Source organism: Pempheris klunzingeri, chromosome 13 (assembly GCF_042242105.1).
Source record: "Pempheris klunzingeri isolate RE-2024b chromosome 13, fPemKlu1.hap1, whole genome shotgun sequence".
Taxonomy (NCBI): Eukaryota; Metazoa; Chordata; class Actinopteri; order Acropomatiformes; family Pempheridae; genus Pempheris; species Pempheris klunzingeri.
Genome location: NC_092024.1, coordinates 18,254,791 through 18,272,326, shown reverse-complemented (window position 1 = coordinate 18,272,326; position 17,536 = coordinate 18,254,791). Strand labels below are relative to the sequence as shown.

At 42.3% G+C, this 17,536-nt stretch overlaps 1 protein-coding gene across 1 annotated transcript in view; it reads right to left on the bottom strand.

The window, feature by feature from the left end:
- The window catches only part of efna2a (ephrin-A2a), a 70,541-nt gene extending 53,448 nt beyond the window's left edge, over nt 1–17,093 (bottom strand). The window contains exon 1 of the mRNA XM_070842822.1: nt 16,951–17,093. Coding sequence (XP_070698923.1) covers nt 16,951–17,093 — 143 coding nt within the window. The remainder of the gene's footprint in view (nt 1–16,950) is intronic.
- Nucleotides 17,094–17,536: the final 443 nt, after the last annotated feature.

Here is a 17,536-nt window from a genome sequence, read left to right as displayed (position 1 = left end):
TAATCATCATGTGTAGACAAGCAAACCATTTACAATAGACTTGGTCACGAAATCCACTTGAGGGCTAAACCAACTACTGACGGCCATCAGATGCTATAGTGAAAACACTGCTCATTTGCACTGAAGGGAAAAGTCACTTTGAAAAAGTTACACTGAAAAAGTGGCTTTTCATATTTGTGTCTACAGACGAAAAGTTACATTCTCAGCTGCAATTGATGGTTCAAAAGATGAAGCTAAACTTAATTAAGTTTACAGGCATAATGGTGAAATGATAAATGGACTGTACTCATACAGCCTTTTTAGTCTTTTTGACCAGCTTTGGTCGCAAGTTGAGGTTCAGTATCTTACCTAAGGATACTTGGGCATGCAGACAGGACGATTGTGGAATTGCACCACTGACCTTATGATTAGTGGACGACCCACTCAACCTCTAAGCCACAGCCGCCACCACCAGCCTCTCCAGGGGACTACTTTTTCAGTTTACTTTTGGATGAACTCAGAGACAAGCCATAAAAAAACATGTTTATATGGAAAGCTGTAGGAGACTTGTGTAGCTTGCTCTTATGTAGGAGTCTTCATTTCCCTGAATCTTTACAACGCAAGGGGAGCGTGTAAAGTAGTCACATCAGTCACATTTATGGGAAAGTTGAATCTGATGACAAACCAGTTGTGTCTATGTATGGCCTCTGTGATGTGTTGATAGCTGAAATAAAGAAAATCAGGACATTCAACCTTCTACAATGAAGACTTACGACACATTTGGGAACATGTCTGCCTAGCTAATCAGTGTTGCAGGCTGTGCTGCGTGGCCTGTTTTTTCTGTTTCCTGAATACCTGAGAAGATGGTGCTGATGCACCAATCTAAGCTCCTGCCTTCCAAAAGTCCCGTCTGAGAGCTATGTGTGACATCACAGGCACTACGCCAATGTTTCTCTACAGTCTTTGATGGCCCTCTGGCTCTGCTCAGACACAAAATCACAGATGCATTCACTTTCTATCTCTGGCTCTTGTATGCGATTTTATTTTCACATCATCTAACAACTATCCAGCACAACATTAATCACACCTCCACCCACAGCTGACTAAACTGACCAACAATTACACAACTACAGTAAGTGTGTTCCATTAGCAATTCCATAAATACATCTGTTACACTTATTTCCTTTACAAAAATTGGATGCTTGTTCGGGATTTGAACCCACCATGCAAGACTCAGGCCCCTCACATCCTACTGTTTAGCATAGGCAATGAAAAATGGGTCAGCACTTTCTTTAAGTCTGTTAATGTAGAGGTTAAAGAGTGTACTGTAACATCAGAGAGCATTCGAAATTGTTTCCTAAAACAGAATCATTACTGACTTACCATCAGCTCCAGGCAGAGATATCAGTTAATGTCATAAGCATGCTCAGTTTTTCTATTTCTAAGGCACACAGCACACTCGAGATACAACACACTGACACACACACAGATGCCCTTGATCGCAAACTCAGCAGCATATACACACTGTCCCTTGATCTCTCTCGCTCTCTCACACACATGCGCTCGATCACTCACAAGCATACAATGTCAATTACGCACACAAACACGCACACACGTGCTCAACTGCACGCATGCAGACACAGTCACATGCATATACTAACCACAGACTCGCACAAACACCCCGTGGCCCGTGTCTAATCTACTCCCCACAGACTTCCCACCTTGCTGATCAATAATTCATCAATCTAATCTTCAATAATGTTCTTAATCAAACTTTTATGTGACAGGACGACTGCGTTAGAATGATTTTAATAGAGGAAAATTAAAGAAGTCCTCGTTTGCCGCAGTATGCACATAATGCAACATGCATGAGGAGGCAACCTATAGGAGGTGAAGGGCAAGCAGATATAACTGGCTGAGTCAAAGGTTGGCTGTTCTGCATGAAGCTGTTAGCAATATGAGAGTAGACAACGGAGAAAGAGACTAACTATTCTGTGACTCCTCTCTGCTAATAGCTTTAATGAGGTCTCAGGAGTCGCGGCTCTTTGAGACACAGAAATGCAGAGGATATCCTCAATGGGGGCAAATGGAGAGAATGAAGACATGAAATGAAGTAGATGTAGGGAGCGATTAATGGCGAATGATTTAATAGAGGTGAAAAGAGTGGCAGGGGGAATTATAATAGAGAAAGTAATGCACATACATGAGCTCACACAAGCCCAACCGCACACACAAACGCAGGGTCATTCATCAACATCATCCGCCGATTTGGGAGTCGCAAGGAAGCCACGGTTTACAGCAGTCAGCATCGCAGCCACTGTAGACACTGAGCTTGTTTTTGTTTAGGGTTGACCCATTTTAGATAAACAAAACATCAATAACGCTTTCCTCAGCAAACACGCAGCCGTGCACGCGCGCGCGGACACACGAAAACACCCAACTCTGTGCGAGAGGAAGTCAGCGAGGGTGTTTGAAGTGTGTTTGATCAAACAGAGAGTATGCAGCACCACTAGCGGATGCCACAGCCTATACTCCTCACTGCACCCAGAGACAGCGATGCACGCCTCCTGTCAATTTCCCCTCTTTTTCTCCATCTCTCACACTCCTCTCTTCATCCTCCTCTCACATGTTTTTTTCTTTCTTTTTTCCCTACATTTCTTCCCACTTCTCTGTGGCCACTCCATCCCTCGTTCCCTGTTTTTAATGTGGAATTGGTTTAAAACATTTTGGTGCGCGTTGCCTTAACAAATCACATGGTAATTGCTTCTGACACTAATCTCATTAAGATACACGGCTGACAGATACATGGCTTTTTTTAAACTTTATTTCATTTGGACCAATTCTTTTCTCCTCCTGTTTCATAACACATCCTTATCTCAAAAATAAAAAAAAATGAAGAAGCTCCTCAGAGCCACATTCCTTGTTAGGCAAATATAATTCACCACCTTGCATAAACTATAAATATATCCATTGCTATCTCTTCCTTCCTTCCCTCCTGTCTCTGGCTTCACCTCAGGCTTTGGATGATTGGTGCCACAGCGAGCTTCATGTCACCCTCTTGTGTCCACACATCCACAGTGGGAAATAAGAAATGCAGACAGTCGCGGGCTCTGCAGAAGCTCTGTTTATTCAGAGGCTGGTGCCTCCTATAAGGAAGCAACAGCTATGAAGGACGTCAACACAAAGCCCGGTGAAGAACAGAGCCCTCCTGCAGCCCCTTCAGTAATCAGGGATGAGAGGAGGTGGGAGCGGAGGGAGTAAAAAGGGGGAGGCAGAGAGAAGAGGAGCCCAGCAGTTGCTTCAGAACTACACAAGAGGCGAGGAAAATTTGCCAGCCTTTGATTAGGCTCTTCAAACCGGTGTAAGGATCTTTTTTCTACTGAAGCCAGCACACTTACACACTCCTGAGCCACACCTAAACACCCACATAGAATGGGCAAAGAAATACAAAGCCACACACACACACACACACACACACACACACAGAGAGTTGGCAAACAGGCACACACATACATACATACACTCAAAATGTATAAACGGGTGGACACAATAGAAGAAATGAACAATCTCGCCCTTATTTGTGACATAACACCTCTCTGAGTCTGCGTGAGTGACGCTTCAAAGAATGGAGCAATCTCATCAGTGGAGAACCTCCTCATTTTCTATCTCCATTCACCAAAAAGACAGAGCTGCCAAAAAAAAATACACTAATACTGTTCTCACATCTCCTCTCTATTTCTTCATTTTCCATAGAGAGGCAACAGAGTGGAGAGAAGAAGAATCTTAATGTGTTATGTGAGTGCTCTGAACCTCCTTGAGGGGGGGGGAGGGGGTTTGGAGGATTTTAGGGGCTTCTTAAAATTGGGCTACAGGAGGGGAGGGAACAGCCCAGAGGAGACTCATCATGGTCCTTTCATCATTGTGAGTATTTCCGAACCCATTACTAATCACACTGTCTTTGACATCATCATCACATTCATCATCGTACCAACACAATCACTGTTATCAACAATATCCTCTCTATTAGCATCAGAGTCATTATGCTGCTTATTGTCAACAACTTCACCATCATCATCCCTTGAAAATCTCTTTCGGGATTTTGGATCCTTTCACCCTCCCATCACCATTCACCATCACTCTCTTCATCGTGGTCGTCACTGACACCATCGTCATCACCTCTGTCGTCCTCATCACCTTCCTCGTCGTTAACTATCGATATCCCATAGCCGTCATTGGTTATCGTCATATTTTGATAATGACTTTCAGGGTTTTATCATTTTCCACTTTATCGTCCTCCTCATCCTCACCATTGACATCATCATCGTTACCACACCAATTCTCTTAGGATCTATGGCATCATAATTAGTGTTAGTGTCAATAAAACATCATGATTAACATTATCACTGTGATTTTCATCATTATCGTACCTTCATCCTCCTCATCCACACCTCTGTCATCATCATCTTCATCATTCCAGTGCAATTACTGTGAGCATCCAGGTCATCGTCATGTCGTACTAATCACTCATCATTTTTATTTTTACATTTGTGCACAAGGCACTTATGTTTTTAACATTATCATCATCATCATCTTCATCATCCTAGCATAATAATAGCTTTAATCATTTTTACAACTATCCCCCTCATCATACTACAGCAATCGCCATGACATCACTGTCATCTACGCTAAGATTAAGGTCATCGGCCTTATTGTTGTGGTCAACAATACCCTCATAATCTTCATCATTATCATTATCCTCCACCCCATCATCATCTTCATCATGCCAATACAGTTACTATGATAATCAGTGTATGGCAATTAGCATCAAGGTAATCATCATTAGTATCTATGACAACAACATAATTGTCAACATTATCGTACCATAACACCTTCATCACCTTTTTCAACTTTATCTTCCTCATCATCATCACCACTCAAATTGATCTAAGTGGAATCACGTCAATATAATCAGCATCAGTCATCATCATCACTGTATAATCAACCATCATCATCATCATCATCATCACTATCATTTTCATGCCATGATAATCAGCCTCATCGCCATGCCATCATCATTATCCTCCTCATCCTCAGTAACTTAATCATACTGGTGCAATCATCATCATCATCATCATCATGAGTTTATGCCTCTTTGAAGACACTACAGAACACATCCAGTGAGTAAAAACATATTTTGGTCCCATGTGAAATTAATATAATGAGCAAGCAACAATAAAACCTCTGGAGCCCCAGTGAGAGAGATTTCAGTTGTATCATTTTTGCAAATATATCACTGTATAGTCAAGTAGTTTTAACATAAAATAAAATGTAATCATTTGATATTCTATGATTACTGTATTGTTATTGTTTTTACTATATTTCCTGCCCTAGTTGTACAACACACTCCTACTCTATTCATCCTCCAGATCACCACTGCCACCACATCATCATCACACCACCACCATTACCACTAATATAATCAACATCACATGAAAACACTGACATGGTCGTCATGGCCCCTCTCATCATCACTGTTACCAGACTCATTTTGCTCATCAAAATTTTAATCACTATTGTTATGTTCCCACTGTTTTCATTATCCTTATCATCATCTTCATAAACATCATTAGCATCATCATCATCATCATTATCAACTCGATTTTATTTGTGAAAAAAACCCAAAAAAAACACAGAATATGATTTTTTTAAGTTAAGCTGAAGGTATCAAGCTACAACAAGCATATTTAAAAGAGGTTTATGTGCCTAGTGGAGAGAATACTAGCTGGTTTGGAAGCGTAACTCCTCAAAGCAGAAATAAATCAAACAGCACAGTTTCTAAATCTGTAGGTGAAAATATACAGGCAGCTAAAATAACTATGCGCAACTCAGGTGGAGAAAAGAGAGCAATCGCCTCTGCAAGAGTGCGAGATCCTCCCCATGGCCTGCTGTTTCAAAATGCAGATGGTCAAAAGCAGCTTTTGTAAAAGGTCTTTTGTCCCTGAGGCTGTCAGCATCCTTGACAATACCAGATGAACTATTACAACTGCCTGGTGCTAAATGAATCTGTGCCTGCCGTGCATCTCTAATGTACGAGGTGTTTAATTTATGTGTTTACTGTGTCTGAGCTGGAAATGAAGGCATGTTTTCAGTCTGGATTGGGCTGAATGACGACAGATTCAATCACCATCCTTATCATTAACACCTCTGCTGTCACCCTCATCCGTATGTTCATCATCACTTGTTCCATCAGTATCACCTTCGTCACATCAGAATGATCAATATCATCACCGCCATCGCCGTCACCTCCTCTCACCCTCTCTGTCTGGAGGCACATGAGATTAGCGGCCAGTTTTCTAATATTAAGCCCAGGGAGTCTTGCTCAGAATTAGCTCAGGATTAGACCTGAGGTGAGGATTATTCTGCAGGTCAGGGGGAATATTGCAGCTCAGACAAAATTACACACACACTAAACCAGGAGGTGGCATGCATATGGACACCTTGGAAAGTCGAATAGGAATCAGAGTGCTGAGTTAGTTAGCAGCCTCAGCACCAAGCAGAATTAAGTAGCGACAAAATGATGAGAGTGCTGCAACATCTGTTGGTTCTGCCTTATTATGTCCTATTAGCATAGTGTAAAATGAGGGGTTTGTTTACAGTGCCCCCATTCTGGATGAAACCAAGGTAGCGGGGCGTCATAGCTGGCTGGGAATTATATGATTTCTCCCTGCCTTGTCTGATGGATTACAATGCAAATGATTCACTCGCTCCCTTCTTTTGTTTGACTTTCCACTCCAACTGTTTGAAAGTCTACTGGGGTTTTTTTGGGCAAAGATGAAAAACTGGTTTTCATTAAAGCTCCAACACATAGTATATGCACACACACTCACACACACACATGTGCAAACACAAGCCAAGACTCTTGTGATGCTATTGTGCAGTCTGACGAAGAGAAAATAACCCTGTTATTCATACATATCAAACATTTTTAGGTTGAATTTGGTTGCCAAATTGTTTTGTGAAAAAAAAAAACCAACTAGGTGATAATAAGCGTGAAAGTTACCGGGGTCAGCTTCTCATTGAGTTTAGTCTCACCTGCAATGATGCCAAGTGGAAAACAGAAGAGAGAGAAGCAAGAGTAGCACATCTATCCTTTCTCCTCATCCTTCCATCCTCTCCTCCTCTATCTTAAATGCCAACTTTCTCATTGTAAAAGCTGTGTGAGCCAGAGGGCATTTTTAACCCTGACGAGGCTCCATGCTAAAGGCCAGTGTTTCCCCTGTAATACCAGCCCCTCGACAATCGCCTGCTGGGACCATCCGACCGTGTGCTTATAGCTGCTTTCTCCCCAATAACGCTGCTGCCTTCATCCAAAAAGTGATGTTTTTCCTCCACTTTTCACACCGCCTTACATCTCCACCACTTTTCCTCCCTTTTTCCACCTAATTTCTCTTTCCCTTGCATCTCCCTTCCTTTGCTTTGATTCTCTTCCCTCCACCACAAACTCTCATCTTGTTTCTTCTCTGTGGAAGTGACCTCGTCTTTATTATACACTCAACTTTTTGTCCATCTTCATATTCATGCTCTGAGTGTCCCTAATCCTTCCAGTAGATATCTCCATTTCCCTTTCACATTTTTGTCTTTTTTTGTCTCTCAGGGCCAGTCCGAGGCGTAGCCAGACAGTAGTGTTATGTGTTATTATCAGTCTCCAGCTGGTCTATATGAAGACTGAGCGGCCAGGGTCCCACCAGAGTATCAGGCAGACAGAGCTGAAAGAGTCCTATTCTTTCACTCGGCTAACACAATCAGCACAACCAGCCGGGACCTGAGGAAAAGTATTAGAGGGGAGCAGAAACAAGGATGGAGCAGGAATGACAATATCCATTGTTTGCTATGTATTGAGTCCAATCTGGCATCTTTCATATTCTGGGCTAGTATCTCCCATTTTGTCCTCTCTTATTCATGCTTTCATTCTTTCATCCCGTCTGTTGGCCTCTCTGGCTTCTCTTAAAAAACCTGGTTCACTGACTGTCCCTATCTCCTGGCTCGAACGGTTTCTCTCTCTCTCTCTCTCTCTCTTCATTAAAACAACAGCTCCTGGGACCTCCCCAGGTTGTTTCGGAGCACTTACATCATCATCACCATCACTGCCACAGTCATTACCACCAACAAACCTCATTAGTGGAAGCAGCAGCACTGCAGCGTAATATCTTTACTCGTTCTTTAAACCTGGGCTTCTGCATTAACAGTCAAACATGGGGAGATGTTAAGTAAACATTTCATGTTGCATCACGCATTCAGTGCCATGCTGCCGAAATACTAAACAGATCACTGCACTCCTGTGGCCAGATCGAGTGGTGATGATATTTTGCAGGATGCATAGACACTCTTTAAATCTTCAGAAAATGCATGTCTGTGGAAAAATGCATGGGAGAGATCAGATTCCACTTGCTCTGCAGGAAGATTCTTTTTTTTAGCAAACCTACTTTGAAAAAGAAATAATTTCTAAGACAAGGATTTTGATTCTAAGCCACTACCTTAATAACAAAGAATAAAATCCTTAATCCTGAAGTGAAGGGAAGATATCGCTGCCGCAGAGGAATAAAATCATAGGGCTGGAGATATTTCTCAATTTGTCATTGATTTGTCAGTTGTTACATGCACTGACAGTAGACTGAATGACACATGACTGACAGTGCAAATTAGCTAAGGCTCAGATTGCCATCGGCTTGTCACGAAGAGGTGAAGATCAAGTGTCGCACATGGTAGAAATAAAGGAAAAAATCAAGGCTCTTGCTAAAAAAACACCTTGATGACTTACAGGGTGCATGACCAGTTGACAAGTTAAATTATTCTTCAATCATTTTACAATACATGCAATTAGACTTTTTGATTTTTAAAAATCTTTCATCTGGCATTTTTTTCCACGCCTAACAAAAAGTTGGTGACAGAAACACTTTATGTCCAATAAATTCAATGTCAGCAGTGTGCAAAAGTATTGCATGATTTTTTTGTTCACTAACAAACGTGCTTTTAACATAAAAATCTCACTTCTAGAATAGAACATACCCTGAATGAGATACATGAATGCGATAAAGTTTTTGAGTCTGACTGTTGATGATGGCTTATTTCCTTGTAGAGTCTTTCTACCTTCCTGTGGGCATCAACCGGTTTGACAGAAAGCAGAAGAACAACTAATGCAGCAGTGATGTGACTTAATGGACTTAGGCACAATGAAAAGGAGATCAAAATGAAACTCACGGAAACGGCATGTCTCATGTCAAATCTCAGGATAAGTCAAGTCTAGGACGTTTTTTTTTCATAATAAAATCTGCAAACTATATTTACCCTAATTAACTGTTATGTAAAATGACCAAAACAAATTGTACTAAAAAAGGTGCCTCACCCTCACTTGGAACTCAAGTTGACACTTTTTTTTTTTTTTTAAAACAAATATTTTGGGCTCTTCACAGCGAGTTGTCAGAGGTGTAATTAATCACATTAACGATGCTGTGCCAGTGAGCCAGCATGCACAGTGAGAGCGAACCTCTGCAGCACCTGCATGGAACGCAGCCGTCATTCCTGCAATCAGCTACACCTGTTTTTGAAAAAACAATATGTTTGCTGGGAAAAACAGTCCATCAAACATAAACATGTCTGATAAGGACCTCAAGCGTGAAAATTATTCAGTTTACATGTGATATAAAACAGTTAAAAGCAGCAAATCCTCACATTTGAGAAGCCAGAACCAATAAATGTTTAGCATTTTTGTTTGAAAAATGAATGAAATTAGTAAATTTTACTGATTCATCTTTCCCATTATAAAGCCCAAGACTTGTTTCCACAGTGGCTCTTAGAATACACAGAGCACCCTACAAAGTGAAACTATGGTGTGAATATGTCCTCACCTAATACTTGGATGTATGTGGTCTGTTTTTGCAACTTGACAAATACATTTTTAATCAAAATTGCCATTGCTGGATTTGCAGACTTTGCAGAAAGTGATAAAACTGTGTGCAATTTCCTTTGTTAAGAGGAGGCAAGTGTCCATTGTGTGAATGTCACAGCTCCTCTTCAGAGATCCATATCATTACGCTGCATGTTTCTTCTCTCTGAGCTGATAGGATTTAATACAGTTTTAAGAGGTTTCTTTATTCAACAGAAACAAAATGACATCTCTGTGGTCAGGAATCACAGAAGTGTTTCGTCAAACAGCCACTTTTTGACTTTCATACTTTAACTAAAGGAACTGGCTGTGCATTAATATCAGCAGACAAACTGTTCCACTCTAATGCTCCTGAATATTGAGATGACCTCTTCCTGCCAATCATTCTGTTGAATCTGCTGATGACTAAGATCAGCTACACTAGCTCTTGTTATGTAACCGTCTCTCCTGCTGAGCTGGGAGAAATCATTTCCGATGCAGGAGACTTTAATTACTCAAAGTATCATTTTTAGCATGATGTGAGAGGCCCTGGATTCCACAGACAACTCTCGAGACTGGCTTCTCTCAACATGAGCCAGAGAAGTACTGACATCTCAAACACACGCTGTCCAATCACGTAGGTCAGAGCAAGAACACGTAACCTGATGTGCTGCAGCTTTATGTATGTATGTACAGAAGGAGGTTGCCTGAGGCGGTGTGTACAGCGTGGGGTCCTGGACAAGAAAAGTGTGCTAACCGCACCCTAACGAGACGAGTGGGTGTGAGGGGGTGGGGTGTCATGATACAAGACAGAGGAGATAAGGAGAAGTGGAAGATGAGAGCTTGATAGAGAGACGCAAAGAAAGAGAGGAAGGAAGAAAGAGGGACGGAGGGAAAGAGCGGTGGTGGCGGCAGTGGAAGATGGATTTAACCCAGGGGCAGGTTTGAGTATGACAAACTGTCAGTAACTGAGCGGGGGTGACTACATGTAAATTAGATGCAAATCTGTGTCTGTGTGTGTATGTATGTGTGTGGTAGGGCTGAGGAAGTGCTAGTGACAACACATATCACTGGGTGCCACAGGGGGTGCAATGGAAAGACAGTGTGTGTATGTGTGTGTATGGGCTTATGTGCAAGGACGCCGATCGTGTGTATGGACAGACAGTATTTATGTGCAATGCATGTACGTGCATTTGAAATGCTCAGTGCGTCGTATATGTATGAGTGTGTGGGTGCCTAAGACACGTCTTCCTCAAAGGCTGTGTGGGTGCATGTGCGTGTTTGAGAGTGAGTGTGTGTGTGTGTGTGTGTGTGTCTGTGTGTGTCTGTGTGTGTCTCCAAGGAGATGGATTCTGTCCCATAGAACGAGAGTGTCATCAACCATCAGTGCTTCTCACTGACATGGAGTTCCTCAAAGACACAGAGATGAAGAGAGAGGAGAGAGGAGGAACAAAGAAGAAAAGGAAAAGAAAGTCTTTTGAAGGATAAACCACGGGATTAGATAAGGTGCTCCTTCTGGACCATTGAGCCAGTGTATGTGTGTGTGTCTAAGGATGTGAGTGTGTGTGTGTGGAGGAGAGCCCATTGCTCTGAGCACATTAGCTGCTCGGGGTGAACAAAGCCCCTCACCTGCAAGCTTTATAATATGGGCCTGGGAGCCAGAGAGGGGGCTCAATGTGTGCATGCATGTGTGTGTGTGTGTGTAGCTGTGTGTGTACGTGCATGTTTGTGTGCGAGCCGGCAAGAGGAAAAAGGATAGGTTTTTACTCAATAGAGCGCCAGTCTGGGTGTACGTGCATGTGTGCCATAACAACCTCCACTGACTGTGTGTGTGTGTGTGTGTGTGCGTGCACGACAGCAAGCAAATAGAAAAATGGAGCCTGCCTAACCTTGTATTCAAGGCACTGCCATTCTGGTTGTATGTGATTGTATGTGAGTTTGTGACCTAAATCTAGCTACCACTGATGTGTACGTCCATACATGCATGTGTGTGTGTGTCCCTTCTATATTCCTTCCTGCATGTGGCATAAATCCCTTTATGTGGGTCTGGGACATTTCCAGATCCTGTTCTCATGTTGTATTGTTGTGATAATGTGTGTTACGGTACTTTGTTACCGTGCAGCACCATGTATCTCATCACAACAGGAGGATGGTCAATGTGTGTGTGCGCTGCTCCCTGCTGTGACCAGAAGTGGCCGGAGCTGTTTGAATTGGATTATCTCATATATTTTCTTTTATCCAGCAAGACCTTGAAAGAGATAGGCCTGCTGAGTGCCAGAGCCCTTCATATAAAGGTTTTGGCCAATTTGTAATGTACCTCCTCTCCCGAGTAGGACCATTTGTTTAACTCATTTCATTTCTCATGACTTATCCGGGTTAGTCTCGTTGAGATCAAGGAGCTCCTAAACGGATCTGGCTAATGTACCGGAGCACAATTAATTATGAGGTAAAAAACCCCCAAAACAATTAAAGCATGTCAGTGTGGATGGTGATTAATCCCAGAAAAGCACCAGAGAGAAAAGTAGAGCGCATAAGAACGAGGTAGGCAAACATTAATGGAAGCAATTGCGAAACATCAACAGTATTGGGAAATATGGAGCATCTGTGTCCATATCTATGCCAGTTCTTAAAGGGTCAGTTCACCCAAATATACCTGGCAACAAACACCACACAGGTTTGTACAGCTAACATGTCCGCTATAAAGTAATTTTGGCTGCTCATTATCATTACTCGGATTGACACAGCTAATTTGTTAGGTCGTTTACACACGCAGGAACTTCAGTAGTCATTTGGAAGTCAGTCATGTTTCCGACCACCTGGCAAGCGTTAGTCCAGTATTCACTCTCCTGTTTCAATCTCTGCCACCCCCGAGGGAAATATGTGGCTCTTTAGTTGCTAAATGCCGCAATGTGTTCACCAGCTAGTCCATAACTTTGTAGCGTACAGTCTATTTTTCAGAGGGTTTTTTTTTTTCATTATTATTCTATCTTGCTGAGAACAGCTGTCTGTTCCAGCTGAAAGAGAGCAGTAAGAGTGAACTGAAATGGCAAACTTGCAGGGCCATGAAAGCAAAACAATGCATCAAAAATCACCCATGTAACCCAAGTGGATCATACACTGAGATGCTACATGTTTAACTGTGTTAAGAGGAAGTGGGAATGGAAGTAGGATAGCAGCATTATTTTTGGCTCTATTTCAAGTTGTCACGTATTCCTCCACTGTGCTGTGACTCTGTGCAGTTTTCCACATTCCCTTCCTTGGAGACCCAGAAAGTTTATGCTGGCGGTACGAAACAGTGATTATCAATTCTATAAATACCAAGTCAGAACTCGGGACTACTTGTGACCTTGGATTGTACATCCTTCTCAAGCTGTTTTGGTGGGAGCAAACTTTTGATGAACACAAGAAGAGACGCACACATCCTGATAGCTCAATACAAGCTGTGTGCTTGATGTTCTGTGATCAATTAAGACACACAGCTGTTCCTTTTCCCAGCTGTTTGTGTCTTTTTGCCGCTTCAGACAGTCGCTGCTGTTTGAATGTAATGCATTATTCCTGCATTGTCTCTGAGCTTCCTGTCAGCCCTCAGTGCCAAAAACACCATCCAGGGTAATAATAGGTGACCTTTTAGAAATATCTGTGCTGATATTGTACTTTGCCTACACCGAATGTGTCACGGAAGATTTAACACAAAAAAGTGCAGTGAGAAATTTTACTTTATTTTCTGATTTCCATGAAATTTCTCCTCTAGAAGACTAGTCGCCAAGCATCTCTCAGCATATCGCTGTTCATAGAGTTAGTTGTGAGGTCTGCGTTCAGTATGTGGTGTTAGGGGGGCTCCTACCTTGAAGAACAAGCTAGATGAAGATGGATATCCTTTCAGCAGCATTTACTGATCACCAGACTTCTGCTCTTCAAACACTTCCTGGTTTCTCTCAGACATGTGATTGAATGATCCAATCAGGTGTTAGAAGGGCAATAGGTAAATGTAAGGAAAGCCAACACAGGCATATTCAGATGGTTGGAACTGTTTAAATTGCTGCTAAAATATCTAAACTTTAATACTGTGTACTATATATATAAAATATAATCTCAGATAAATCCATTTACTTTAGCTTCTAAAGGAGATTTTACACTTTGGATCTTATTTTTGTAGCTTTGACCTTTTTGTAATTTTCTCACTGCTGGATGACCACATCTCCACTCAAATAGATTTTTGCAAATGTGCTGGAACCATAGAATGTGCAAACTAATAAAGAAAGGTTTCCCCACACTTAGACCTATACAGTGTATCACTTTATTTCTGAGCTTTCAGTCTATCAAACCTATATGCTCTGGTGAAGGCCTGTTAGCTCAGAAATAAAGAGATGCACTTCATAGATCTAAGTGTGCAGAGACCTTTTTTTTTTTTATCAGTTTGTAATAATATCAGGAAAGCCATTGCTGAGATCTGGGAATGAAGCAGTCAGATGGAGCAAGAAACGTGTGATAAAATGATAAGACAGGTTTAAAACAATCCAACATTGAAGGCAGATTATCGAAACAGGCACAGTTTTGAGGTACTTGTACTTTACTCCAGTGTTTCCATTTTATGCTCATTTTTACTTCAGCTCCTCTCCATTTCAGCAGGAAATTTGCACATATGTAACACCACTACATTTATCCAACAGCTACATCTGCTTTTCCTGAAAGAAAGTCATCAGATAAGCCTGTAACACACAAGATAAATCTAACTGTTGTCCTGTTACTCTTAACATAAATGCAGTGCCTAGTCTGGGGTCCATCATCGCATCTCAGAAGCCCATAAACTGCTCTACCAAACAGTGATTTCCCGACTAAGAATTCTCAAATAGTTTTATGTAAATAACTGCTTGGGGCCCAAAGAGGTCAAGGTATCCATTATTGCACCAAAAAACAAATATTACAGAACAGCTCAAGAAATGAATACAAAGTTGTGCTGCAGAACCTTTTTTTCTTTCCCACCTCATTAATCATCTGACAACCACTGAGATTTATCTTGTCACCGTTAGTGGGTCCCCTAATTTGGGAGCCACTAGAATAAACTCAATTATGCGTAAAGTAGTTAAATCTAACTCAATCTTGACCAACTACACTAATAAAATGCTGTTAACACATTCATGCATCACTATTGACAATCTCATAAATCATAAATCAGGAGTACTATTACTTTTGATACTTTCAGCCAGTTTTGCTGATAGTACCTCCACCACTGAGTGGTTTTATGTTGTTGTAACAGAGCTGGGTGTTACTTTGATGGATAACTTCCATCACCATCATTTCCTCTTCCCAGTAAGTTTGTTAACCAATATGATTTTCTGACTGCTCCTCTGTTCCTGTCAAACTTCTTTTTGTATCGCAGCAAGTAACTTGGTGAATACATTTCTTATGAGCAAATCGTTGTAAATAAAACCCTAGTTTTAATAAACCAGCGCTGTGCTTTAATTTTGCATGTGCAGGCTTGGTTTTGGTGTCATCTCTTTTTGCCAGCAGGCTGGATTCTCAACAAAACTTGCCGTAATCCTCAAAGTTTAGAAAAAGAGAATTAGGTTTAGATTAAAGTTGAGGAATGAATGTTGTCAGTGGAGGGTCCTCACAAGTGCAGCGGGACAGAGTTGTGTGTGTGCAGAAAAAGGCACAGCATGAGCAATGACAGTGCCAGGGTCTAACAGGGGGAACCAACCTCGCCAGGGCTCCAGAGCCTAGATTCGTTGCTTTAGTAGCAATGCATTTTTGATGTGCCCCCTTTCTGCTTCAACTTCTCCGTATGACCCTGACGGAATAACAGCGCCCCCAGCAACCGTCCATATAGCTTAAATTTACCCTGTGACGTTTGAAATGTGTAGGTGTTTGTGTGTGTGTGTGTGTGTGTGTGTGTGTGTGTGAGTGGTGAGAAAGAAGGAGCACAGAGAGACGAAAAGAAAGACAGAAAGAGAGAGAGAGAGACAGCGAGAAAGGGAGAAAATGTTCCCCCTTGCCTGTTAAATATTTGAGAAGCCTTCTGTGGAGAAGTGATGCAGTCAGAGACAGTCCTGTTAGCTCAGTGTGTGTGTGTGTGTGTGTGTGTTTGGTTGATGCAGAGAGATAGACAGGGCCGTTAGTTTGGACTAATTCAGCCGTGAGCAGGCGAGAGGGAGCACTTTCACTGTTTATTTATCTACCTGGGAGAGAGAGAGGGAGGGTAAAAAAAAAAGAGGGGATGAGGGAGAGAGGAAGAGAGAGAGAGAGAGAGAGAGAGAGGCTGGCCAGGTTGTCACAAACCATTAGACGGACGGGTCCAGTGTGCTCTGCCCCATGTCAATGAGAGAGGCCCGGCTAAAGACACAACCGAGTGTGTGTGTGTGTGTGTGTGTGCGTATGTGTGTGTGCGTGCGTGCATGTGTTGTGAGTGTGTGTGAGCACTGTGCACGTGTGTTTATGTCTCCCTTTGTGTTGTAGGTGATGTGGTTTTTGCTCAAGTGCTTGCAATTGACTGAGAAATAATGTATGCTTGTGTTTACAGGCAGAAGTGGCTGAAATTAGGTGAAGGCCTTGTGTGTGTCTCTCTGTGTGTGTGTGTGTGTGAGAGAGAGAGGGAGAGTGAGAGTAAAAGACAGAGAGAGGGGGAATAAATCTCTAGACATTAATGAGAAGAAGAGGCAGGATGCCCTCATTGTCTAAGACAAAAGGAGCTCCCTGTGCCACAGAACAAAATATCCAGTATGTGTGTACATGCACACTTCCACTAGCGCCTGTGTGTGTGTGTGTGTGTGTGTGTGTGTGTGTGTGTGTTGCTTGCTCATTGTAAAACACATCAATATTGCAATATTCAGCCAAAACACTGCTGAAACAGGAAGGAGGAGGGAAAAATGGAGAAGAAAAGATTTTGGTCATGTGGCAAAAAAAAAATGGAAGTGTGTATTTCTTTGTAGATTTCAAGGCTCAGTCTGAGTGTGAGATGTTTATCATTATTTTGTGTCAGGAACACACACACGCACACACGCACACACACACACACACACACGCATAGGCTAACTCGTACAATAACTCACTTGGGGTTGGAGCTGTTCCAGTAGACAGCGTGTCTGTCAAATATGATCTTCTCCTCTGCCCACACGGACACCCAGGACAGGATGGTCAGCACCACCACCTCCATCACACACCTCTGTCCGAGCTGGCACAACATCATAGACATCCAGGGGGAATCTCGCTCTCTCTCTCTCTCTCTCTCTCACCGGGATCAGGCTTTCACCGCTGCTGCTGCTGCTGCTGCAGAAATCCTCTCTAGATCATTAATGTCCGTCTGCGCGTCTTTAGACAAATCGGGTCGGCGGTTCATGGATCGTTAAGTGGCTTGATGCGAGCTCCGATAACCCCGAGGCTGTTTCAAGTCATGCTGAATGGTTGAAATTCACTTTCAAACTTCGCCAAGCCGCGGATGGAGGAGCCGGATTCACATGTTATTTACGAGCGCGTAGTCGGCGGGATGCTGCGAGTGCGTCTCCTCTGCAAGGTCCGAAACTTTTCTCCCATTACGCGCAGCCGGGAGGATAGATGCGCCACCTGGATTAGATCTGCTCTTTCTCCAAAAAACAAAAGAAAAAAAGAAAAAACCAAAAGAAAAAAAAGAAATCACAG